This window comes from Melozone crissalis, unplaced genomic scaffold (assembly GCF_028551555.1).
Source record: "Melozone crissalis strain CALT ecotype California unplaced genomic scaffold, PUWL_Pcris_2 ptg000006l_1, whole genome shotgun sequence".
Lineage (NCBI taxonomy): Eukaryota > Metazoa > Chordata > Aves > Passeriformes > Passerellidae > Melozone > Melozone crissalis.
This window is the reverse complement of record NW_026535784.1, coordinates 10,664,969-10,690,370: the sequence shown is the minus strand read 5'-3', so window position 1 is coordinate 10,690,370 and position 25,402 is coordinate 10,664,969. Positions and strand designations below refer to the sequence as shown.

Here is a 25,402-nt window from a genome sequence, read left to right as displayed (position 1 = left end):
CTCCTGAGAGCACACAGAAAAGGTATTTCAAGGGTGAGTTGTCCACTGCTCTGCTCTTCTGAAAAGTGCACCAAATATGGCAAGAACTGAAGCTATATTTTATTTCACTTTTCACAATTTTAGGTAGAAGTAAGTTTCCTAAACCATCCTGAGAAACAGTTGTGAAAGGTGGTAATATAAACTGTTACTCACATTAGTGTTTGTATCATATTAAAAAAAATCCTTATGTAAATATAAAATCTCAATCTAAAAAATGAGAGCAAAAAACAAGTCCCCTGCTGGTCAATTTTGGAAAGGAACAGCCAAGAAAAATACTGGCTCTGAGACTGAAAGAAGTGACTGCGTTACCTCCAGAGGTGTCAAGGATTTTGTATTTGTTTGTTGTTTGGTTTTGTTGTTTTTTCATTTGTTTCAAGTTAGATCTTTATTAGAAAGATGAAGGCCTGATTCCTTTTAATCAAGGAATTCCACTTTTGAAACTTAGAACTAACTTTGAAGCATGCACTTTGCAATATAGCTCCTGGAGTTTGATTTGTGCAATTTTAAGATTTTGAGTGTGACTTCAGTGTGATAAATCTAAAGAGGTACCAGCGAACCTGACTTCTATTCACCTGAAATTAAGGTCAAATTTTGTTGTTTCTCTCATGGGAGGGAAGGGTGATGCCACAAACAGGCATTCTGAGTTGCCACTGTTGAAATTGTATTTACTGGTAATGGTAACGGGGATAACTTTCCCTCACAGGCCATCAAAAACAATGCTGGATTTAGAGTATGGATCCTCTTCTTCCTTGTGATGTGTTCATTCTCCTTGCTTTTCCTGGACTGGTATGATAATTAATTAAACATATATTGGCTCCATGCTCTGTTTGTAAATGTTCTGACATTTTTTTAGTGGAGCAGGGTATAACAGCATACCTATGTATTTTATGCATTTTCTCATACCTCTATGATGGAAATAAAGTTTTCCAGTAAATAAATTGTGCACATATCCATTAGAACATTCATTTAAAATCCCTGTGTCAAACATAAAACCACGCTTATCCTCTGGAGAACACAAAAATCTTTGAAAGAGCTGTGAAGAAAGCTACAAGCTGGAGCAGACCTAACAGAAGAAAAAGCAACAGCACTGGTTTTGTCACAGCAACCCACCTGTGCTGTGGGAAGTCCAGCTCCCATCCCAGAGCAAGAGAAAACTGTTACTGTGCAGCAGCATCTACGCTGTCTCAGGCGTTTATTTCATCACACCACTTCAGTACACAGTGAGCACTTTGCACATAAATGACCTTTACTTCTAATCCTTTGAAACTACTTGTCTCAGAAATCAGCTTGATCTAATGGTACTAATAATGATAAGGAGTCAAGGAGAGAGCTTTACTTGTAAGTGAAAAGAGAGAATACAACACAAACACATTGTGCAATGAAACAGATGTTCTGGGATGCTGGAATAAAGCCAAAGGATAGACAATTCAGCTCCTCAAAGTACTAAACCTGGGAGCAATCTGTTAACTAAAAAAAATCTCAAAACCAAGTGTAGATAAGAGTCAATAAACTCCCTCCTGATTAATCAGATGGAAAATGGTTTTGACTTCAAGAAGCATAAACAATCTGTTTCTCCTAGCTCATAAGGCTTGCTAATTTTTATTGTTTATTGTTATGAGGAGAAAAAGAAGTTGTTTCTCATCAGTATTTACTTTTGCATTAAAGTTTTTATTGTCCTAAATTTAAGGGGAGGAGATGTATTGTGAATCATTTCTATTTAGAACAGTCTTGGGAAACAGACCTTTCCATCCTGTAAAATCTGAATGTCCTCTATGAGTATGCTGATATGAAATGTGTGTGTTTTCCCATCTCTCTTCTGAAATGTATATTTCTTTACATTTTATGCAACAGGTAGCATCTTTCTTTTTCTTTACTATGCATAGAGTGAAAATGTCAAAAGTTACATGTGAATCAATTGTATTCAATAAAGCAGATACCTGTTAGAAAATGCAAACATGGTATGTTTTAAAGATCTTCACATAAGCTTAATATTTTTAATTGCAAAGAAAAATTTGGCACATAGCTTATTGCTTCTTAGGCATTCCACATACCATGATGACTTAATAAAAGCCTTTCACAGCTGCACTGCGTAATGCACATTTCCTATCAAATTTAGAGCACTGAGTCATAATGGTTATTTTTACTGTATTGGGATGACAGGCTTCTGCTGGAGAAAAACAGAAGTAGATCTGACCACATTTGTTCTACTACAAATCTTGAGAAACAGCTTTTACTGATGTTTTCCCCTTAAAAAAAAGGAACTTTTGACATGTCCACTCTCCCTTGTCCCATTCAAGTTACATGAATAAAAAGGCAACTTGTTTGCCCAGATGCTTCACACTTTTGTATATTAAATTAATGTCTTTTTATAATGTATATTTAAGATTTATAATAAAAATGAAAACATGATTTCACACAAAGAATAGGTAAGTTTGTAATTACAATGGAACTTCAACGTGCATCCACAATACTATGTTCTTCTACATCTTTTCCCCTCCCAAGCCATACACAAACAGTTCTACTCTTCCCTCTCTTTCACATGGAGCTTTAACAGCCAGTTGTGGTATCTAACACGCTACTGTTTCACTTGTGATGCTCCATGTTTTAAAAAGTATCAAACTGCAAACCATACATAAACAGAAAGCTCTTTCTAACTAATAAAAAGGGAAAATGTGATGTAATACAGGAGAAAATTTAGACATATTACTCCTTCAGCTGTATCCAACAAATGACATAGTGGACTACATGTACTGTGAATAGGCTTTCTGCCTCTTCAGTATGATCAAAAGATGTCATTTCTCATTAGAACATCCTGAACTGTATATTTTTTACACTATCCTCAACACCCACCACTAAAACTGCCTGTGTTTTTCCATAAGTCTATCTAGTTTGTGTTTCAGTGCACATCCTTACCAAGATGCTAAAGCCACAGTGGAAATGCAGTTAAATCCTGCTGACAGCAATAAGAAAACATTGAGCATGCCTTGTTGCAGAGAACTTCATTATCACTTACAAAAACAGGAAAGGAAATGGAAGGAAAAATGCGACCTGACAGTTTCTTTCTCCATACAAGTCATTACATTATGCCCCATGTCAGTGCTGACTATCATTCCTGCTTGAGCCCAAACTAAACATTACTTACAGCTTTCAGCTAAACAAGAGATCACTCTAGTTATGGCTGGGGTGTTTCAGTTTGCAAAATGACAAAGAATTCAAAAACTTAATAAATTAAGTATCTGTTCAGACAACAGAACACATGATTTATCTAAGGTCCAAGCCCTGAAAATCCAGTGACAAAATCTATCAGTATCCAATAAACTGCAAGAACATATCTAACATTGGATTTTTTTTTAACATTGAAAATGGTGTCAAAGCTCTACAGCAATGCTGATATGCACCTGGGGTTATGCCCATGAATGTTCTGCAGCAAGTTTTTGTTTTCACTTTTTTCTTTTTTTTTTTTTTGCAAAGCAGTATCAGCAAACAGAAGCAGTTACACCATAAACATGAGTAACCTCTAAATTATCCATAATTATATTTAATGAAAAGTTCCTTGAAGTCCCTTAGTTACCTTCAAATGACATAGTTTTAATAATTAGCTTATCATACTAAGCTGATTTCTCAGCAGCTTCAGTCTCCTGTTCAGAGAGTTTCTCTTCTGACAGTACTGTCATCCAGGGGGACACGGAGCGCGTGATGGTTTGTTTGGCCAGGTTGTAGTGGTTTATGACCGTGTAAAATTTCCCTCGAGCGCTGGAGTCTTGTTCAGAGTAGTAGTTTTCCAAGCCAGCTGGAATGCACTGATTATTCTGAAAAGAAAATCCATTGCTTAGGTTTCAGATACAGCCCCCCACACACATGAAGTAGATTAGGGTTTTTTTCTCCTTTTCCTTTTAGTCTAAGCCAAGAGTCACTCTCTGTGAGTCAAGATGCAACATACATCAATTAACTACAGTATTGTCCTACTGTGTTCAAAATGTTCTTCCCTGCAATCCTTAAATTACTCATGCATTTGCCAGGAAGATCAATCTGGGTTTATGTATCAGAATAATTAACATAAAAGAAATATGCTTGCTGAAAATCATTTTGAAAAAGGATTCAGTCTCCAGTTCCAGCCACATTTTGCTGTTTATTCCTGCCCACCAAATTCCAACTGTTTGGCTTACAATTACAGCTGTCTGTATTGCACTGCTAGATTAATTTCAGGCAATTTGCCCTGGTGTTTGCAGTCTGAGGGACAGAAATTAATACAGATATATTGCTGCCAATGTATGAACAGTTTTACAGCCCAGTAGCTCACACATTATAGGGAAAACTCTGTGGGTGGCCAAGCATATGTGGAAGTGTGTACACACATACAAAATACTTCACTCCTTATTGTCAGAAGATGTAGTCAACAGCAGGCTTTTAAAAAGCTCTCTAGAGCTGTGAGACTACATTATTTCATTTCCCAAGACTGCAGGAGCACTAAATAGAACCTGCTAGATGCTCAGAGCTTTGGAAAGTGAAATAGATAATTTAGAGAGTAAAATAAAAGTCAAATCCACTTTGCTGTCATCTTAAAAGCCAAAGTGAATGTGGCTGTGCAGTGCATTTGTCGCAGGGATCATCCAGGAACTCTTCCAGTCACGGTGCAGGAAGAGCCTACAGAGCAGCTCGTTGCACTGAAGAAAAAAGTTATTTAGGCATATACTGTGGCCTCCAGGTTCTGCCCCAGAAGGTCTTGGGGTCTCTCTGCAGGTCCTCTTGCCACACTGGCCAGTCCAGGCAGTCTTGCCTGATGCTTTACTATGTTAGGGCAGTCACCTGAGCAATTGAATTGACTCTTGTAAGCCAGAAGTAGCTGCAGCTTGAGGAAAAATTCATTTAGTAATTTCTACTCTGGCTGTTTTGAAAGAAATAGGGTATTCAGTCCTCTTGATTCCAGCACCAGAGGACTAAAATTTATAATACTACAGCACAGCAGCTTTGAACTGCTGTTGTTCTCCTACTCAGCAAACAAAATTTTATATTGGGAATTTCTCAGCAGAAAAACACATGCAAAAATTCCATGGGTTTCAGGACCAGATTCTACCTTAAAAGTGTCCACATTTACTTCTGAGTTGACTTGTCCACGTCAAAAAAAAAAAAAAAGGCATAAACAAGCACTGTTTCAAATGGTTTGAAATCATAAAACAAAAGATGGGTGAAGAACCAGCAGTCAGTCTTGGCTTAATACAAATTTTGCCTCCTAAAAAGGAAAAAAATCATCAAAAGGTATGAAAGAAGGGAATACTTGTCAAAACAAGAGACCCACAGGTAGTCTTAGAACCTGTCTGCCCCTGTCAAATTCCATCTCGTGGCACATGTGATGGCTCAGAGACGCCTGGCTGTCACACGACTGGCAGCCTCCCACAGGCAGCACCTCACTGGCTCAAACAGAAGCCTCAAAGCCTGGCAGACGCACAGGAGTTTCCACAGCCACCCTGGTTGCCTTTATCTGTAACCTTCTGTCAAGGCAGCAGCTGGGACAAGTCTCCCTTCTCAGTTTTGTTGAAGTAGCACCACAAAGCAGATGGGATTTACCCCTGGTAAACAGCACCTGTGGCAGTTCAGCACTGTAACTCAACAGAGGCTTTCCTGTGCTCATAGTCAATGTGTGTTCCAGCTGCAAGACTGGGACCTAGATTTATAAAAACATAATCCAGGAATATGGAATACAGCTATTTGAGATGCATATTCATATACATCAACCATGTCATCTTCTGGAAGTATTATCCATGTTTTATCTGGGATAACTGACACTACTTCTGATGTGATAAAATGACTAAGAAGCACATAGACACAGACATATGTGTAGTGATTATTTCATTTAGTCATGGGATGTAATCACAATTCTAAATATTTAAAGTGGGGAAAGGAACACAATCCATTGAACTAATGAAATCTGCCAAAGAAATTCAAGCAAATATAATTATTAGAGCTGAAGACAAGCCAAGATTAATGACAGTCTGAAAAAAGCTACAGAATCCTCTGTTGATTTCAGAAGCAATTTGCTTTGTAGCAGGCAAAAATGACTCAGTGATGTTTTTGGTTTCTTTTTTTTGAGGGGGGGGGGTTGTAGTTACAAACATGCAAGACATCTGACAGAAGTGCCTTAAGAAACAGACATCAGTTTCCCTCCTGACTGCATTTTTGCTCCTGGGATTTCATGCTTCTAGAAGAGATGGAAAACAACCTCTCCTTTCACTCACTGCCCCATGTGTACTGCCTAAGGACAGCCCTTTGGATTAGTGCCCAGTCAAACCAAGCCATGCAGCACTCAGTGACTGAGTGATGGGAAGATGGGAACTGCTGCTGATTCTTACCCTGCCACTTTCAGCTATGTAGAACATTTATTTCCATCCTTTTTATTTGTTGCCATGGTTCCCAGGTGAGAGAAGAAGGAAGGCCATGAGGAGAAACTGGGATGCTCCAGAGCGACTTGCCAGTCTTTTTTCTTTTTTTCACAACCCTTCTATTTTGGAAATTACTTACAGGTTATGGCCTTTGATGCCAGAGAAAACCCTGGTTGCCAGTCTATATCTGGCTGAATTAAGATGATTCCTTTTGTTCCTTTGACATGAAGACCCCAGTGGAATTCACTTATAAATAGTACCTTCTGTCACGTTAACTTTGCTGGGTCAGTAATTCCCAATTTCACAGATGATGGTGTGGTCCTCAATGCACTGAAGTGACTTTGCTGTACTGCCCACGAGTCTGTGTGAGTGCAGGTGCTTTGGCAACAAAAGCTAAAGGGTAACAGACACAGTACAGAACATACTGAAACCCTGGGGAAATTCTTCTGGATGTAAGTGCACTCAGGTTTTTGTGGTGAGTCTCACCAGGAGGTTCTGATGAGTGCTCCAGAGAAGCAATCTGCACAGCAGCAGTACTGAGGCTGTCTCAGAAAGCTTAAGCACAGAAATAAGAGTGCTGCACAAAGGCAAATGAGCACCTTTTTAAGCACACCTTCATGCCCCGGAGGCGTAGCACAGCAGAAAGCTTTGGAACTGCTCCATGGATGAGAGCATCAAAGCAGAGAAGAGAGGCTGACTCAGAGCTGTGGTTAGCTCAGCCTTTATGCAGAGATTCCTGCAGCACCAGGCTTCCTGAGGCAGGCACACCTTTGCCCTTAACCAGGAAATCACATCAGCATCTAAAGCCTGGGAACATCCAGGCCGGGTAATGTTGTTGAGTCCACCTAAAACATGAAGCCAGTCCACAGAGACACTGGTCACAAGGTGACAGACTTCATGTGTCCTAGGACATCTGTGCCAAGCTGTGCCATCACGTATCATGGACTCTCCCAAAAAAAAGACACAAATAAATACAAAGTCATCTTAACAGTGGTAGTTTTCAGGCCTTGTGTCATTTGCCAATATCCTTATTGTAGAACTCTTTCTTAAAAGAGGTACATGACCAAAGATGCTCTGTCTCCTGGCATTATGCCATCAATGCTGGAAACAAAACACCAGCTCCAAGAAAATCAACAGGAGAGTAACCATGATGCAGCTCTGTGTATGTGCTGCACCTTATGAACAGAGCATGAGCTATGGGACATTCTGCCTAACTTCTGTCCCAAACACAGGACCACAAAGAGAGAAACACAACCAGACTCTGGTCACTGGGCAACTGAAATGTAGCTGAGAAAGTGTTCTTTCCTTAACTATTTGTGACACTGGCAAGAAAAGCCACAAGAAGCCAGAAAGCTGCAACTCAAAGGGGAGGACAGCTTGGTGTGAAAGGAGGCAGAAGCAGGAGGCTGTTGCTAGACTCACACAGGAACATGTCAGGATCACATCAAGACAGGCTTGAAAGGAACATAACAGTCCATATTCCAGACTGTTCAATGCCAAAAGAAAGCTTAGGGAAAAAAAAAAGGCCTACTGTCCCCTGAGACATGAACACAGAGGGGTTTCAGTGCCTGTCTGAGGCAACACAAAAAGCCAAGAGCAGAACCAAAAGCTGCATGTCCTGAGTTACAGCCAAGTATTCTAACCACAGTATCTTTTGCCCTTGAACAAAGGGGAAGCAGTAACCAACTGAATGCTTGAACCTAAATTAATCCAGAAGGGCATCACTGATTATAATTTTGAGCTAGATTCTTGTAAGATATTTATGTGCTTGAAGTGACAGATAAAATCCTGAACAAAATTGTTGAGGAGTGCTGAGGCAGCCATCTCTTCTTGAATCCTTTTGAAGTTCATACTGGGCACCCTTTTGATTTATTACATGACTAAATATTATTAAAAAATTTAAAGGGAATAATGCCATTATCACTGCTACTTTTCCTACCTAATTACAGCCAAGTTCAACTCTGCTAAATTTACAACTGGGAAGTCAATGTTACTTTCCTGACTTTCAGTCCAGGTCATAGCAAAGGAGCCAGCACCACCATCTCACACAAATAAAGTGAGCCCAGCCTCCTTTTGGTTAGAACCACTACTTTTTACAATAAATGTGTTTTCCCTTTTTTGGCATCACTTTTGGCAGTAGGGCTCAGAGGTCACTGTTCTAGAACAAGAAGTTCTTTGTACAAAAATAACCCTGAAGTAACTCTACTACTCTTAATGAGAACATCACTCTACTTTTTCTTTGACACATATTCCAGATTTTTTTTCTCCACATTTTATCATTTTCTCATTTCCTAAGATACAGTAATTTGGAGGAACATGCATCATTAAACCATATGACCCATAAATGAGGGCTTTGTCCAGACAACTGCAGTTTGAGAGACACAAGTGTTTAGACTTTTGCTATATTTTCAATGTTTAAAGCATTAGCAAAATCACATTATTAATACTGTGCAATAGTACAACTTCAATTATAAATTACAAAGCAAAAGCACAGCAGGAAGCACACTAACCTATGTCAAGAAACACCAAATCTATGCAATACATCATGCCTTAATCAAGGTTATGCCTAGAACAACACAGAATATTCCATACTCTACTGTTTTTCTAGAATGGGTATGCAATTTACCTTGAAAACAAATCCTTCTGGACAGGTATGATCATACTTGTAAACCTTGTAGACTACCAGAAATACAACACACGTTAAGAATGCAAGGGCAAAAAGGACCAGCACAGTTACCTGTAAAGAAAAATCAAACACACTTATGTTAGTAATGCACTGCTTGTTCTACTGCTGCTGGTTACTGCAGGCAGCAGAAGCCAGCTCTGAATGCACTGTACAGTAAAATCAGGCAAAGGATAAAACCAGCTGCTTAATTATTGAGGGACAACAGAGAAGCAGCACCTAAGTGCTTCCACCCTGCCCTTCTCAGAAGAAAGAGGATGATCTGGGCAGTACACATTGCCTGTGCACTGCAAGGCTTTTTTTAGTGCATTTCTGTTCAAGGCACATGAGGCCAGGACACACCAAGATAGCTTGTGTCTGCTGTTTTTTCAGTATGTGGATGATGTAAGTCTAAGTCCAGTTTATGTCAGCTGCTAAGCATGTTTGTTTTCCCTGTGCCTGTCCAAGAATGGAGTCAGGTGATAGTAAGTTAGCACAGGTGTCATCCAGAGGTGACTTGCAGGGCATGGACAAAGTCATGGCAGCCCTCTCTTGTAAGCATTAGAGGTCACTGCACCTGCTCTGAATTTAGGGGTAGTTACACCAGCAGTCTGCATTCTTGGTTGCTCAATACTCCTTCATCTGTAGGGTGAAACAGCACTCGTTCATCACACAGAGCCTGTACAGGAGTAGCTGACTGCCAGATCCGTGAGGAGACACCCCCTGTTGGACACTGGGCTGGCCTCCAGGAGTTGTGTGGCACCTCTTCCCACAGGGCTCACAGAGAAGCCTTACACACAGCCTGGCACGGCTTTTCACCTTCAGTACCTCTCTGCCCCTGAGCTGGGGCAGCAGAGAAGTCCAAGACACACCTTAGGACAAAGCTGAAATCAGTGTCAGGATCAAGCTAACCTTTCCCAGGTACAAACTCTGAGCAGCTGGAGCCCAGCAGCCTTCTGCTGTGTCACAAGACAGAATTACATCACCCACTGATGAGAGAAAGCACAACATTTTGTCTGGCAGTTGCAGTACAAAGCTCTCTAAATCAGATCCATTTTTGTGGAAGGTGTGAGTGAGCAAACAGCATTCTTTACCTGGGAAAGTATCCCAGATGTGTGCTTTTATTATTCTAAAACTTCTACTGATAGACAAAATAGTAGGTCATGGAGACTACAGACTAAGAGTGATTGAGATTAATTTTCTTTTGGCAAGTTAGAAAGAAGCAGGCATGTGCTACAGCATAAGAAACAGCAATACACAGAAACAAACAAGATTATACTATTCATTTTTTAAAACAAAGCATAATATGATCTAAATTTGAAGTAAGATGAGTAAACCAGCTATATACACCTTCTGAAAAACGAATTTAGACATATCAGGGTCAATTAATTGAAACAAGAATAATCTGGTATTTGAAAAAGCCAAATCAACAAAAAATTGTAGCTTTGCCTCTTGGTAAAAACAACCACCATACAGCCTCCTTTTGGTAAAGCTCTGAACTAACAGTATGCAACACTGCAAGCTGTGTGTGGCAGTGGTGTTAGGACATTTCAGGACAACAATAAACTTAAGGGACTTGTCATCCTGTGAAAGCAAATCTCTTCGTGGGCAGACAACAGCAAGTGCTGTATTTCTGGCTGAATCAAGGTTGAGTAGTGTGTGTTGCTGAAGCCAAGGATTTAATAAGGATTTTTGATAGAAAAAAAATAAGCAAAAAAAAGGGAAGGCTGGAGTAGAGGCAAGGAGAACTGCAGATCAAAAAGTAATTTAGCAGCAGAAATACAGATATTAATGTAACAATTGAAATGAGACATGGAGCAACATGTTTAGTTTCTCAGCTGTCACTGGAGTACAAAAAGAAAAAAAAATTTCTTAATTAACCTCTGAAAACATCACACTGACAACAATTTTCATATCTAATTAGCTTTTCTCCAAGTTCATTACTTATTTGCATACACAAAAATTAGCATGGATAGCTCACACTGCCTTGTCAACATTGTATGTTCTCTTTACATCTCCCATGCCTCCATTCCCTGCATGAATCCAAGAGACAAAGTACATTTTCACCTTCCTTTCTGGCCATTCTCTGTGGCCCAGTTTAATAACAACCAATGTAGCACTCCTACACATCTCAGCTGTGGCCTAGCTCAGCCCTTCCAATAGGTTTTTTATCAGGCTCCTGGCTCCACAGAGCCTTCAGCAAAGGCTGCTCCCTTCAGGAACACAGGCCTGTGACATGGGCATCAGGCACAGCTGCTGTGGCACAGATCAGTTCAGCTTGTATTTGTCTCCACCACGGATAGGAGCTAAGAGTTTTAAATGTTTTGAGAAGTACTCTTGAAAAATATATTTGAAAATATATCTGAAAAATATTCTATAGAAGTATTTTAACTGTGTTTCCCGGCCCTTCTACTAGCAGCCAGTAGTAGAATTGTAATATTATTTCCACACTGTAACCATTCAGTCATACAGATGAGGTCTCAGGAACATAGTGAGGTAACATACTAACAAGCTGTTTTGTAATTGAGACTAAACGTTAAGATAGTAGAAAAAACTGTATTTCCACAGTCATTGCAGGATCACTCTTCAAAGCTTCAAAACTGCTCTGAGAAGTCACTGCTTTTTAAAAGAAGATAAAAGCCCAGCGTTGAGTTGATTGCTGGAGCCTGGCAAGTTGCAGAGCCATGGCCTCGGGTGATTTGCTGAGACCCGGTTTCAGTGGCAGTGTGAGGCTGGGAGTTCTCACTGCTTGTACAAGTTCTTCCATTGCCACACAGTCAGCCATGGGAAGAGTTCTCCGGGGTCCTGCTTCAAAAATATCACAGAATTTTCTCTCTCACTTACTCTATTTCCTAATGTTACTAATTTTGGTATTAACATGTAAATTTTTACTCTCATTATCTCCAGTGATTTGCAATCACACTCCATTTGCAAATCCCTAATCAAGTAAGCTCTTGTCTCCTTCCTATTAGGAGAGAAGCTCCCTTCTCTTACCACCCTTCAGGATACAAGGAACTTCTATTTAAAGACAGTTGCAGATGAAAATGGCACAGATGGAATCTAGCAGTGGATTTCTTTCCAAGGTGATTGCCATCACCTGTTAATCCAATCCACTTCTCCCTTTTAAATTGAAAATCCTTTCCTTTCTTCTAATAGCCATTTCTCTTCATTCTCATAACCCACCCCAGTGGCCCACAGGGACCACTTCTGAACCTGAGGCAGTCAGCTTCTCTCCCTAACACACTGCAACCCTACCTCTGTGCCTCACCTCCTGAGCCCTCTCTTCCCAGATGCTTTTCAGAGATAAAAGCATGAAAAAAGAGAAGGCAACAAACAGCTCTTCAGACCACAAGCAACCCCAATGCTGTCATGGTATTGCTTTCTTCCATAGCAACTTTGCACCCTCACTATAAACTACAGTTATTTTCTTCTTCTTCCCAACACACTACTCACAACTTGCCCTCCTCCTCAGGCAGGAGCAGCTGCCATGCATGCACAAGCACCACTCCCCTTCCTCTGGAAGGAAATCTTGAATCTCCTTTTTTGTGGGAGCCAGCTGGCAATGCAGGACCCCACACAGTACATTCACGAGCAGAACTCTTGTGAATTACTGTCATCATTCACTGCCATGTACATCCTGCAGAACTCCAAGGTGACTGTTACACCTCAAGAGTGATGGGCTTTTAAAATACTTTTCTTGAAGTAACTATAAGATAGGACAAACAACCATTTCTTTTAACTAGAAATCCAAAGTGTGATTTTGCTTTCATCTTGAGTGTGACATTTAAAGTTAGTTTTAAGGGGATCTGGCAGCAAAACGAAGCAAACAGAGAAGATGACAAGATATTATGTATGTGGCAGATTTTTGAATAGATTGTAAGTGAAGAGCAGAAGAAGGACAACGTCTAGCCAGAAGCCATTAGAGTAATCAAAATGAGAGATGACTAATGAATGAACTAAGCATACCCAGAGCAAAAAACCTGTCTTCAGACTCTGTAAGCAGTTAGCTGAACAAATGAAACTCACCATATCTGACAACTACACTATCACGTAAACAGCTTGTGATAAAGCCTTTACCATAAGATCTAGCTGATCTTCCCCGTCAGTCCATGCTACTTTGCCTCAAGACTACAAGACTATAAAGACTACAAACCATATTTTCTCTGCCTGGCAACTGCAGTCTCCTTCTTCCTCACTCCACTAATGTTTATTTGGACTCCCTTTTTAATCAAGCTGGAATACTACAGCAAAACTGTACCAATAATGCCAGCTCATCTTCACACCCTTTCCTGGTTGTATTTCAAGCATGCACAAGTCTACCCATTTTGCTCCTCTCCGCTCCATCCTTTTGCTGTTTATTTTATCCCACTGTCCCATTAAAGCCTGGGTACAATTAATTTCTCCCCTGCCTTCACTTCTACTTGTCTAATCCTTGCTCTTGCCTGAGATTCTTGCATTAAGCCACTCATACTGTGCTGTTCTGCACCATGCCTTCCTTCGTGCTTTTTCTTCTGTCAGCACACAAAGCCATGTCGAAGCATTCCTCTTATTAGAGCTAACAAGTTATGCAATGATTTTCACTGCTCAGTCACTGGCTCTTGGTCACATCTCCTCTCTGCTCCACATCTATGCATTATCTATTTCAATTGCAGAACATAACTCTCATTTCTGATAGGTTTGTGAAGTGTGAGGCACAGACTTGCTGCCAGCCCTGAACAAGAAGAGTGAAAACATACACAGCACCTTTCATGGGAAATGATTTAGAGCCAGTTAATGCTTTGCTCACCAGTAAAATGCAGAGACCTTTGGGGTAAAATACAGCAACTCTGTACAACTACTTAGGACAGGAAATTAAGATTATTTCTATCCAATTTAAACTACAAGTGAATTTTAGGTAGACAGCCTGTAATTACAATAGATTGTGTCTGGCTACATCCCACAGACAAAAATTCGTAAAACATTGCATTGACTTTCTTGCTAATAGCCATGACCTCCATTTCACCTCTCTCCACTAAAATCCTGCATCTCCAGCTACACAATGCCCTCTACCAGCACATTAGAGAACACAAAAATCAGCTTTCCACTTATCACTGCTTCTGCAAAATTGTGTCCTTGTTTGCTATTACCTCAGCCTGTCCCTGAAAGTTTAACTGAAAAACATGTCTGAAACAACACACTCAAGGATTAAGAAATGTTAAGACATTGGAAATGGCAATGTGAAAGAAAAAAGGAACATTTACATCTATACATGCAACATTTGACTCATATTCATTTACAAAGCAATGCAAATTACACAGAACACCCTGGTGCAGTGCCCTGTGCTTGCTGTGGGAATATACAGGATGACCTGTGACTCCAGAAGACAACCAGGTGCCTTGTTTCAGAAGAGTATTTCTAATATTACATGTCATGTTTAGCTCTATGACTGGTATCCATCCACTGAACTCAACTGCTTCACCACAACATTCCCATCAAAACTTTGTGCTCAAAGAGGATGATGGTCTGGGGGCAGATTGTACAGAAAAAGCAGTAGAAATCAAAACACTGTCCCTTTCAAACAGAAATGACAAAGAAGAGAGAGCTGTCTTGGATGCTTACCTGGAGATTGCTGGGAGTAGCAGCAAAAAATGCAAAAAAGGCAGATTGATGAGGACAGGAAGAGAAAAGAAGCTACAGAACCAGAGCTTACTAACAGCGACAGTGCCAGACAACAGGAGCAGTCTGCAAGGGAATTGATTAATGAAACCTGAGGGACACACTGTTACACAAAAACAGGTTAACAAGGCACTGGCCTTGAGATCCTAGAGCTGCAGCTTAACTCAGCTGTTCATGGCAATGTTCCTGTCACCTTCTATCACACAGCACCATATATTGTATTTCTTAACAGGGATCCGAGGAAGCAGTTCAAGAAACCCTGTGGCACCAAGATAAGAATCTTACTACCTTCTCATACAAACCCAGAAGATACTACTGCAGGCCAGGAAAAAGGCTGCATAATGTTATTACAGCAGAGGAAAGGTTATTTAAGTGATGCATGTGGAGACATCCAAAACATCATCTGTGTCACCTGTGTGACTGGTTCTGTTCCAGTAAATGGGTTTCTAATGGAGACTGTGGCAGAGGACACCTGACTTATAGCAGGGGAGCTGTGTTAAGCATCCACTCTACTTAAATCTTCCAGTTCTGACTATAAAATTCCTTCCAACCAAAAATTTAGCAGGAGGATTCTCAATGTCATAGCAAAGAATATCAAACATTAAAAAAAGGAAAAGTGACAGTTGCCATGCAGTGCCTTTACTTGCATCAATTACTTTAAAATAATTGTTACACTGAAAGAACTACTTCCTTTATTTTTCTTATTTGAAGTAGTAATGAAAAAATGTAAAGCCTGCCAAACACTTATACTTGTGAGTAACTTTAATCCTGTGAGTAGTTCCACTGGAGAAACAGAACTACTAATGACAGTAAGTACCTGTCACTCTTCCAACACTAAGTGACAGACACAGAATCTACTTAAGGAAGTGATACCTGTACAGGAATCAGTTGACATTTCCTGCTCTTAAAAGACTTTTAAAGTGGAAGCAAAGAGCTACTCATCACACAAAGTAATCACACAGCAGCAAAGAGAGAACTGTTTTCCTTGCTTCTGATTATTTTTGCAGCAATAATAATCACTGGCATTACTAAGAAGAGGTAGAAAATTGTTGAGGCAGAAACATGTTTGAAGGATACCCCTTTTAAGACAGAAAAAAGCCCTGAAAATTTAGATATATGGTGCTTATATTTTTGCAGTCTTAAAGTGACCAGGTAAAACTGCAAGAACTGATCTTGAAGTTTCAATTCCTCTTCCATAACTTCATGCAGACATTTCATCAGCTGACTGCTACTTGATAGTACACAGTTTGCATGGTGTTAGCACAGAGATAAGCTTGAGGCTTTGGCTCTGCAGTTAGATGTATGTAGAGATGTCAAAGATAAAGTCAGAAGAACTGAACTGCCTTTGAACAGAAACCAAAGGCTGAAGGCATATCACAGCTTGGGTTGATTTAAGGACTTGAAATTTATTATGAAAAATCAGTGTTTGTTTTCAAAATACCTCTAAATGTTCTTTAATGATGTTTTCTCAAAGACAGAAAAAAAAAGTCGTGCTTTTCTACAACAGATTTTTTTAATTGTTGTGTTTGTACACAACTGCCAGCTGTAGCCCAATCAGTGGGTGCCAGAGTAGACATCCCACTACAAAATCCAACTGGGGGTTGTAAAAACACTGTTCTGTCAATGGGGGAGGCAAAGGTTTGGCCTTGGGTAACTCAGACCATCAATTTTCTTCTGCCCTAACATCCTCCTATGTCCTGGTTCATAAGGATCCTGTGTTACTCTGTAGAGTGGACAATTTACAAGAGAGAAAAATCTGCCTTGTTCAAAGTCACTTTCCAGATGTTTTCCAGAACCAACTCCCTACATCAGCCTACACTGTTCAAAAGAACAAAAGCAAGACATCTGTTTCTCAATGGGAAATAATCTTAAGTGAAAAAATCACATCTTCCTTGGTGTGGTTAGAGCCATAAAAATAAATTAAGACAACATAGTTCTCAGAATCGGGAAATCTTCACATTCTTTTGAGACATTCTGATCTGAATTCAGAATGCAGCTTCATAGAGGAAAATGATACTTGCAGTTTTCTTTGAAAACATCCTCAGCTCTGTTATAACTGTGGTAATGTGAATTGAATGCAGAAAAATACATTTTATAATTGATTATTCACCAGGTGCTAAAACACCAAATGATCTACACGACATATGCAATGCTGGAGTGACTTCATTTGTTATAATGTGTAACTTCTCAAGAACAGCTTTAGATGATCTGCACTGCTGAATCCCAAAAATGCAATCTGCTTTGTCATTATTTAAGGAGTACATCCTAGAATACACATGTGAATTATTTGTAAATATGACTGACTCACTTGCTTATTTTTAGCACAACACTTGGGCTGTGTCTTGTGGCAAACTTGTGCATTGGTGATGTACCATACTGAAGTCATTAAAATGGCATCTGAAAGTTTTTTCATGAACACAAGCCAAAGTCAATATCTCACCAGTTAAATAATGCATTTCATAATTACAACAAATATTTAATTTTCAAACAAATATCTTTTTGCTCTCTCAGAATCAACAGCAGGAGTTAACATGATGGTTCACAATTAATAAGGACCCAGGAGAAAACCTCACACAATCAGTACTTTTCATCTACATATTTATGGAATGTTATCAACTATTCATGTAATATTTATTACTGGGAGTGGTGAATATGACAGTCATCCCCACTGGAGATCTAGTCAGTTTTCTTTAAAATGTTGCAACCAGCATAATTACATTCTAAGATTGTTATATAGAGGACCTGAATGTTCTGCATGAACATGGTTTTCAATTAACTGAACAAAAATTTTCCTAACTGATCAATCCCCACACTCTTCTCTGGAAACCTAGACTTACAGCCACAATGTGAATCACCCTGCTATTCCCAAGAGACAGCAAATCCTACAGAAACCTCTCTCTGATGCAGCAGTTACCTAGCAGCAAAACCTAGCAACCCTCTAGTACGAGATTAATCCCAGAGCAATCATCATAAAGTAACATCTAAATGATATTTTATTTAAGTATGCCATCCAAAGGTATATAAAAATGCAATGCCAAAATCCTCAGGCTTTTAGCTGTTCAGCTACACAAATTAGAAAAGACTACCCAACAGCACAACAAGCTATTTATTTGTTTTCAGCAAGGTCTCATTTGCTCAGCTTTCCCAACAAAGACAGAGAACCCCCCCAGGTTTACAAAAGGATGCACAAGCCTTTTAAATGTGACTAAGATATTCAAAACCTTTCCTTAGCTACAGTTTAATGTTCCAGCAATTAAATCCCTTGGGCCTACTGCTAAACCATAAGTGCAAAGTTCTTCAGGTATAGGCTCTGCTCAGCTGCTTGGAACCAAAGTCCTATCAGGGCATTCAAACTAAAAACTGGCTCTCCTTTCTCTTCTACAACACAGTAAGCATTTTCCAGTCACCTTAGTGTGACCAGGACACACACAAAGACAGCCAGACATAAGCTCTCCTTGTCCTGAGCTGTCCATTTGCATTTACCCTACCCTCCTCACCTGAGAGGAAGGGGATTGCTCTCAAGGTCTGGAACCATGGTGACAGAGATAAAGAGAGAATGTAGCATTCTCCCTGAGGAATGGCATGTCCTTGCCCCAAACCAAGGAAGAGGAAAAGCTGGAACTAGGATTCTTACCTCCTTGGTAAAACCCTACCACACCCCATCACATCTCTTCTTGGCTGTGTGGGGTTCCCCCCACAGCTTCACTGCATGGCTGGAGACCACCAGGTGAATGGCACTTAAAACATTTGTCGCAGCAACACTCTGCAAAGTTCCTTTCCAAATATAGTCTAATCCCTCCTTGAGCCTTCACTTTGTTTGTTTAGCATGCTCTGATTCCACTGAGAGCTGCATATACACTTCTGAAGGTCAGCTTGGGCCTGGGCAGCTTTTAGAGCACAGCTCTGGCACAACAGTACCAAAATCTCTGCGTGTGCCCTAAAAGCCCTGTCATGCAGACAGAGTTTAGAACTGTGCAGTAGAAAGGGAATCCACACCTTTACTGAAACTCTGTATTTTCCCCTCATACTAAATATTAGGCTTTCCAAAGATATTTGCACTTGTGAACTGCAGAGTGTGGATGCCTACTGCTTAAAAATGGTTTGTATCCTTGGGTAAGATGCCAAATTAGAAGCACTGGAAACCTGCAGTCTTATTGTTAAAAGGACAGGGGAGCACGAGCTGAAGTGCCAACTTTCCTGCTTTGCTTTAATTACCCAGAACAAGAAAACCTATCCTCTAGTGGGAAGGGAGAAAGGATATTCAAGCCTTGCATCAGATAAGTCCTCAGGTTCCCTATGCGACTGATGAAGGGAGTAGTAAGGGTGTGGACACAATCTGAGTCAGATTCTTTCTGAACTGCCATGTGACAGTACCAGGCATCACCAAACCATATAATTAAATGGGACCAGGAAAACTGAGAGGAAAGAGCTCTGATATATATCCCTGGGTTGCCAAATCATATATTTAACTATAAAAAATACATAATGGACTATGACAGTGCTTTTAAGAGAATGGTTTGGCAACAGTGATAAAAAGCCAAAAAAAAAAAGAAATGTTCTGGTGGTTCTTGTCCTTCAACACAAACAGGAGCTTTACCCATGCCATGAGCACTCCCCTGTGCAGCCCACACACACCCTGGCAAGGCACATTCTGGAGCCCACACACTGACAGAAATGGCTTTGGAATTCATCTGCCAGTGAGGGATTACAAGCAATAAAGCTGCAAGATTTGATTTTGTTTCTAATTGTTCAATTTTGAACTATTATAACATTGAATTAATTTTTCTCATGTCCAGCTATATCCACAACAGGCACTCTGTTATAGCCAGTTCTGACTACAACCAACAATTGATTTTAAGCACTTCTGCAAACACAACTGAGACATTAACATCTTCACATAGCACTGCTTACCTTAAACCTTTCTGAAACCCCTTCAGTGATGCTGATTGTGAATTCAGCTATTTTAGGAGTACGGAACTTTCCCTTCTTGCGGTCAGGTTCATATTCTGTTTTTGTTTTGACCACAACCTTTAAGAAAAAGAATCAATCACAAAACTGCCAACTAAAGCTGGCCACAAAAACCTTAATTATTCTTTAACTCTTCTTTTATCTGCTACAAGCACATCTAGCACCATATCTTTCCCCTCCCCACTTTGTGTAATTCTTGTTTGAAAGTGCAAAATTATTTATTCCTTTTTCCAGTATATCAATCATCAACTAACTTACCTCTCAAAGTGGTTTTGATGGACCTACAGCAAGACTTGTTATGCAACAGTTTCACAAAGGTTCCATTTTTTCATCTGTGGTGATACTGTGCTCTTATACTAAGCAAGGATAGGTCAAATCCAAATCATGGACCTTCCCACTTTGGATAGTTTGGAAGTAGCTACCTTCATTTGCTTCAGGAAATTCCATTAATGGGATTTCAAACTGGACACCAACAGAAGATTATTGAAGACTACCCATAAAAATCTTACGGATGACAACGCCATGTTCTTTGATGGCAGGATTTTGAGGTTAAACAAAAGTGAAATAACCCATGTAGTCTAGTTGCCATTCACCATGTGATAAACTATGGCCCTTGGCATTCCTATTTTTAACATCTAATTTCTGAATTATCAGCTGCAAGCAGCAAGATGCACACGAACCCTTGTGTTAATGAGATTTCTTCAAACACCCAAGGCTCTTCAGTTTATTCCTTGCTATGAACTACTGCCCCAAGCTACACAATTTAGCACCTTAGCCCTATTCCCAAAATACTCACTACGTCAGTTGTATCTCTAGTGTTCTCCTAGGCATTCTAATCATACAAAATTTTCACATACCTAACCTATTTGCCTCATTTTTGTCTTCTGCATTTTTCAGGAACTTTTTCCAAGTATTATTCTCAAACTAGGGTACAGTTTATTGTAGTTTTGGTGCTATTACAATTTGCTCAATTTCCTCTTTTTTCCAAGGAATAAGTATCTACTCTTTTAGATTTTTGAAAATCAAATTCTATCTTTAGCACAGCCCACAGTATTAATAGCAAACACACTAATCACAGAAAGGCCTGGCTTGGAAGGGATCCTGAAGATTATCTTGTTCCTACTCCACGCCCCTTGGACCCCTTCCACTAGACCAGGCTGCTCAGAGCTCCATCCAGCCTGGCCTTGAACACCTGCAGGGATGGGGCATTCCCAGCTTCTGTGGGCCCTGTGCCAGGGCCTCTGCACTCTCACACTAAACTTTCTCTCTGTTTAAAGCCATCCCCTTGTCCTGTCACTACAGCCCCTTGTAAACAGGCTCTCTCCATCTTTCTGAAATTAGGATGGTGACACTTCAGGTGGTCAGACACTGAAATGACAAACCTTGGGCTCCCTTCTTCCCACTGCCCTGAGTGATACCTGGAATGTGTAACTGTACCTGGACTCAGTACTAAAAGTTTATTAGACACTTTCACAGTATTACACATACTTGTTCAGGACATAAGTTTAAAACCCACTTACCTATTTAACTTTATAATTAGTAAGATAGTAGTTATCACCTATTTAACTTTATAGCTGCCCCACAGCATCATGGAAGTTAACCACCTGATGATTTCTGGAATGCTTTTTAACATCTTAGTTCCCTTCCTCCCCCCTTTATGTTACATAATCTCAGGCAACTCAAATCACATTCAGCTGACACTGAATGTACAGTTCTAACTGCTTGGTTATGTAATGTCTTCTTTTGTTTAACATATCTAAATATGAATTTAAACCACTTCATCCCTTTAATTTAGAAACTGTCAAAATCATCAAATCCTTAGCACTGTAGTCTCTACTGTTCAAGAAGTTATGCTTCACTGCCATGCTGGAGCCTTGCAAGTGGATAATAACCACAGACATATGAAGAATGTACTTCTATTCATTATACATGAGGGTCTGCATACTTCAGAATTTCATCTGTGTGTCAATCATTTCTTAATACAGCTTCTTTTTTTCATGTCAGTTGCTCTGCTCCTGCCTTTGAGTCTCTAACAACCAGTAAAGAGACACTGACATGACTAACCAGTTACAGAAGGACACCAGCAGGACCAATAAATTTAATTTTCCCCTTCTATGTTTGCCAAAGGAAAAGAAAGCTAATATACAATTGGACAGTGGCAAGTAGAAGAGCCAATCAAATATCCCTTTATTTAAGTTTCTAGCTTAGCTGGACATTTGCTTTCATTCAAGGCAAATGCCAAACAGGTGGGAGGAGCTCTGCCCATTCTAGTAGGAGCAAACGGGCTGGCACAGAGCCCCTGGGCTCACAACAGAGGCTCTGCTCAGGTTAAAGCCATTACCATGCAGATCCCTCATTCTGCTTAGCAGTGCAGGAACAGAACAAATCCCTTTGGTCACTGGTCCCTGGTAATCGGTTCTATCCAGTCACCAGTTGGCAGATGCATCAGACATGGTAAGACTCAGCTTGTTCTAAAGCCTGAGGGTGTGATTTTGTCCTCAGTTACAAGATTTACACCCATGTAACTGAGGGCATAAAATGGACCCTCAGGCTCCTGAACAGCTGTTATGGCTTATTGCATTTATGCCTGCCAACTGGTCACCACACACAACACAGAATGCTGTTGATAGCAATTAAAATGGAGGTCACACATTTATTTGTATTGCCTACAAGCAGCACACTACCAAGGAAAATTTTACAAGCTAAAACTCTTTACCCTAACTTCAGATTATGTGAATTTGTTTTGAAGTTTGAGGAATGTATAGCTATCAGTTTATCTACAAGTAGAATGCAGCTTGTGGAAGACATAAGGCAAAAAATAAAAACTGTATGAAGACCACAAGGCTTTTTATTAGCAGATGCATGTGGGAAATTACAAGTAAGAATCTTATTAAAACAGGATACTGAAAACCCTGAAAAAATCCTACTCCTTTGTGCCTCATGTGTAGTAGCACTTACTGAATTCTTTATTGTGAGGACAATAAACATATTTACAGGCTATCACCTTTCTAAATCTTTAAAATTAAATCCCTAATAATCAAGACATTTAATGAGCAATGCAGGAAGCACACTTCCCCTCTAGCATGTAAGCAGCTCACTGGACTGCCCCCTTCCAGCTACAGAGGATATCTGAATCACCTATTTGGAGGATTTTTTGAACAAAATAAATTGCCAAGGAGAAAACTCAGTGGCCTGTTCTCATCTCATTATTTCAGCTTGTCTGGGGTTAGCATTAGTTTCTCACTGAAGCACAGACGGAAAATGGAAGTGCTCTCTGTTGCTAGCATGCCCAAGCCCATCTTACAGAGAAATAAGGCAGGGCTCTATTCCCCATCAGGGAGGCATTTTCTAGACAGAGAAAATCCGTATTATCCACAGAGAACACATAGGACCTTCCAGATGCAAGAAAGAAAGATACAGAATAGGAAGGGTTATGACAATACAGTATAGAGAAGCTTGCATTTGTATAGTATATGTTTCATATAGCAGCACCAAAATCTCGACATGCCCATTGCTAACATTTCACACTGATTTTTAATGCAAATCACCATTAGTGGATTTTCATGAGCTTAGCTGTTGGGGTTTTTCCCTAGAGGTAACTAGCATGCCTTGAAACACTCCATATTTCTTGTCGTTCCTGAGCTGCTCTCTACCCATGACCTATTCTTTTGTTGTTTGCCAGAGATTTGGGTGTGATTCTCCAGGGTGGAAACTAAAGCCTACTGTACCTTATCAGGAGGTGGGAACTGGAGCTGATTGACATCCAGGGGTGTGATCAGGGGGATGGTGTCAAATCCATCCTCCAAAAGGGGCTGCTTTGTGCTCTTCTCGCTGAAATTATTCCCCAGTTTCACCATTCTTCCAGGATAGAGGGATTTTTCTGCTGACACACACAGGCACACACGCAAAGAAATGCAAAATATCAGAAACCAGACCTTTTCCCAGCCCTCGGGGGACCCGAAATACCTTCTGGGAAAAAAAAAATTAAAATAAAAAAAAAAAATCCGTGTTGGTTGCTATGACCAACTGGCGTTCTGGGAAGTACGAACGACGACCAGACCATGTACTATGAAAATTAACAAAACCCCACGGCACCACGCACACAAAGCAGCACCCAAACCCCCGACGCGCCAGGGCGGTGCGAGCGATGCCGCCGGCGCGGCCCGGTGCGGCACCGCCCGCAGCCCGCGGAGGGCTCGGAGCCCCATCCCCATCGCCATCCCCGGCGCTGCCCTCGCCCCATCCCCGGCACTCACCGCCGGCTGCCGGCCCTGGCTCCGGGCGCAGCGATGGCGGAGCGGGGGGCGAGGCGCGGCTCTCGCTCCGCGGGTGGCTCGGGGCGGCCGCAGCGCCGGGGCCGTGACGCAGCCGCCGCCTGGCTGAGGCAGCTCCGGCTGAGGCAGCAGCGGCAGCACAAAGGGGCCCGCGGGGACGAGCGGGCGGCGGCTCCCCCAGCCGGCGATGGCGCAGCGGCAGCAGGTGGAAGGGGCGGTGCGTCCCGCCCGGCCCCCCTCGGCCGCCCCTCCCCGGGCGGGGCCGCGCCGGGCCCTGCGCCAGCGGGGCTGGGAACCGGGAGCCGCCGCCCTGCCCCGCTCGGTGGTGCTAGGGCCCGGCACGGAGGGGCCCGGCACGGAGAGCCCCGGCCGGGGCAGTGCCAGTGGCTGGGGCGGGGAAGCTGCGCTACATGAGGCGGCGGCGGCGGCGAGGGACCCCGGCCGCTGAGGGGGGCGAGCTGCGCTCCCTCCGGCCGTTCCTGAGGGGAAGGGAAGGGAAGGGAAGGTGAGGGAAGGTGTGCGGTCAGCACGGGGGAGCCCGGCCCGTGCCCGCTGTGCCAAGCGGGCCATGCCAGCCCTGGGACCGGCGCTCGCGTCACTCCCGGGCAAAGGCGCTGCGGAGCCTGGCAGCCGGGAGATAGAGGACATCTTACAGGCTTCGGGCGGAAAAAACCCAGTGATTCGTATTCACTGCGCTGTCTCCTGTAACCCGAGGCAGCCAGCATGCTCCTCTTGCCATCTTGCAGGTGCATTGCTGCCTAGCCGGCGCAGGGAAAGCGCTGTGGGCGATGCAACAAGTGCCTGGGATGGTAGGCAGCTCGGAGAGAGGAGAGGCAGACAGGTGCTCAGCCTAGAGCCAGTTTCGTGCTTCAAAACCAGCCAACCTCTTCTCGCAGATGCCAGCATGAGCAGCCTCTCTGCGTGGTTTGTTCCAGTCGCTCAATGCAACACGCATCCCGTTTTCCTGAGATCAATGGTCTGTAATGCTAAAGGCCCTTTCTGGCTGTGGCACAAAGCAAGTCGTGTCTCCAGCTATGGATCATCCTGTCTATCTCGTTTATTTCTCCCATCAGTGTTCTGTCCTGAGTAAATAAAGTGTAAAATAAGCTTGTCTTACCTGAGTAACGTTTCATAAATCATGCTTGCGTGTGTTAAGTAGAAGAAAAGGAGTTTCATTTTATATAGAAAATTGCACCTGTGAGTGGAAATGAAGGGGTTTCTCAGAAAACAAGAAACACTTGAATTTTATTTAATTTTGTCAAAGCCCTTGTCTTACAAGTGTTCTTGAACAGAACAGATTAATAACCCACAGAAGGATGAGTGTAATCCATTCATTTGTATGTGAAGCAAAGTCATTCAGAGTCCAAATGACATCAAAAGTCCAAGTGATGATCAGAAGTGTATTTGACAGTATACTACAGGGAGCC

The 25,402-nt window shown here is 41.5% G+C and overlaps 2 protein-coding genes across 4 annotated transcripts in view; one reads left to right on the top strand and one right to left on the bottom strand.

The window, feature by feature from the left end:
- Positions 1-2,857, top strand: part of STX18 (syntaxin 18) — a 59,812-nt gene extending 56,955 nt beyond the window's left edge. For both annotated transcript variants that reach the window (XM_054295868.1, XM_054295869.1), the window contains one exon: positions 743-2,857. In XM_054295868.1, coding sequence (XP_054151843.1) covers positions 743-838 — 96 coding nt within the window. In that variant the 3' untranslated portion in view covers positions 839-2,857. The remainder of the gene's footprint in view (positions 1-742) is intronic.
- On the bottom strand, positions 2,449-24,065 carry NSG1 (neuronal vesicle trafficking associated 1). 2 transcript variants are annotated; one of them, XM_054295870.1, is made up of 5 exons: positions 23,958-24,065; positions 23,430-23,581; positions 19,645-19,761; positions 9,043-9,153; positions 2,449-3,848 (listed from the first exon to the last, which is right to left on the bottom strand). In XM_054295870.1, exons 2-5 carry the CDS (start codon positions 23,556-23,558, stop codon positions 3,648-3,650), a joined length of 558 nt encoding a protein of 185 aa, XP_054151845.1. In that variant the 5' UTR covers positions 23,559-23,581; positions 23,958-24,065; the 3' UTR covers positions 2,449-3,647. The 2 variants fall into 2 exon arrangements, with proteins under 2 accessions (XP_054151845.1, XP_054151846.1); XM_054295871.1 differs by having other exon boundaries at positions 23,430-23,584; positions 23,958-24,061.
- Between the last annotated feature and the right edge of the window lie 1,337 nt (positions 24,066-25,402).

What these genes read in the sequence shown, in the direction of transcription:
- NSG1 (XM_054295870.1), bottom strand. Translation starts at nt 23,558, where the DNA reads ATGGTGAAACTGGGGAATAATTTCAGCGAGAAGAGCACAAAGCAGCCC. An exon ending in AGTTCCCACCTCCTGATAAG is followed by an intron (nt 19,762 to 23,429) that starts GTACAGTAGGCT and finishes TTTTTCTTAAAG; the next exon opens with GTTGTGGTCAAAACAAAAAC. An exon ending in CAGAAGGATTTGTTTTCAAG is followed by an intron (nt 3,849 to 9,042) that starts GTAAATTGCATA and finishes TTTTCTTTTCAG; the next exon opens with AATAATCAGTGCATTCCAGC.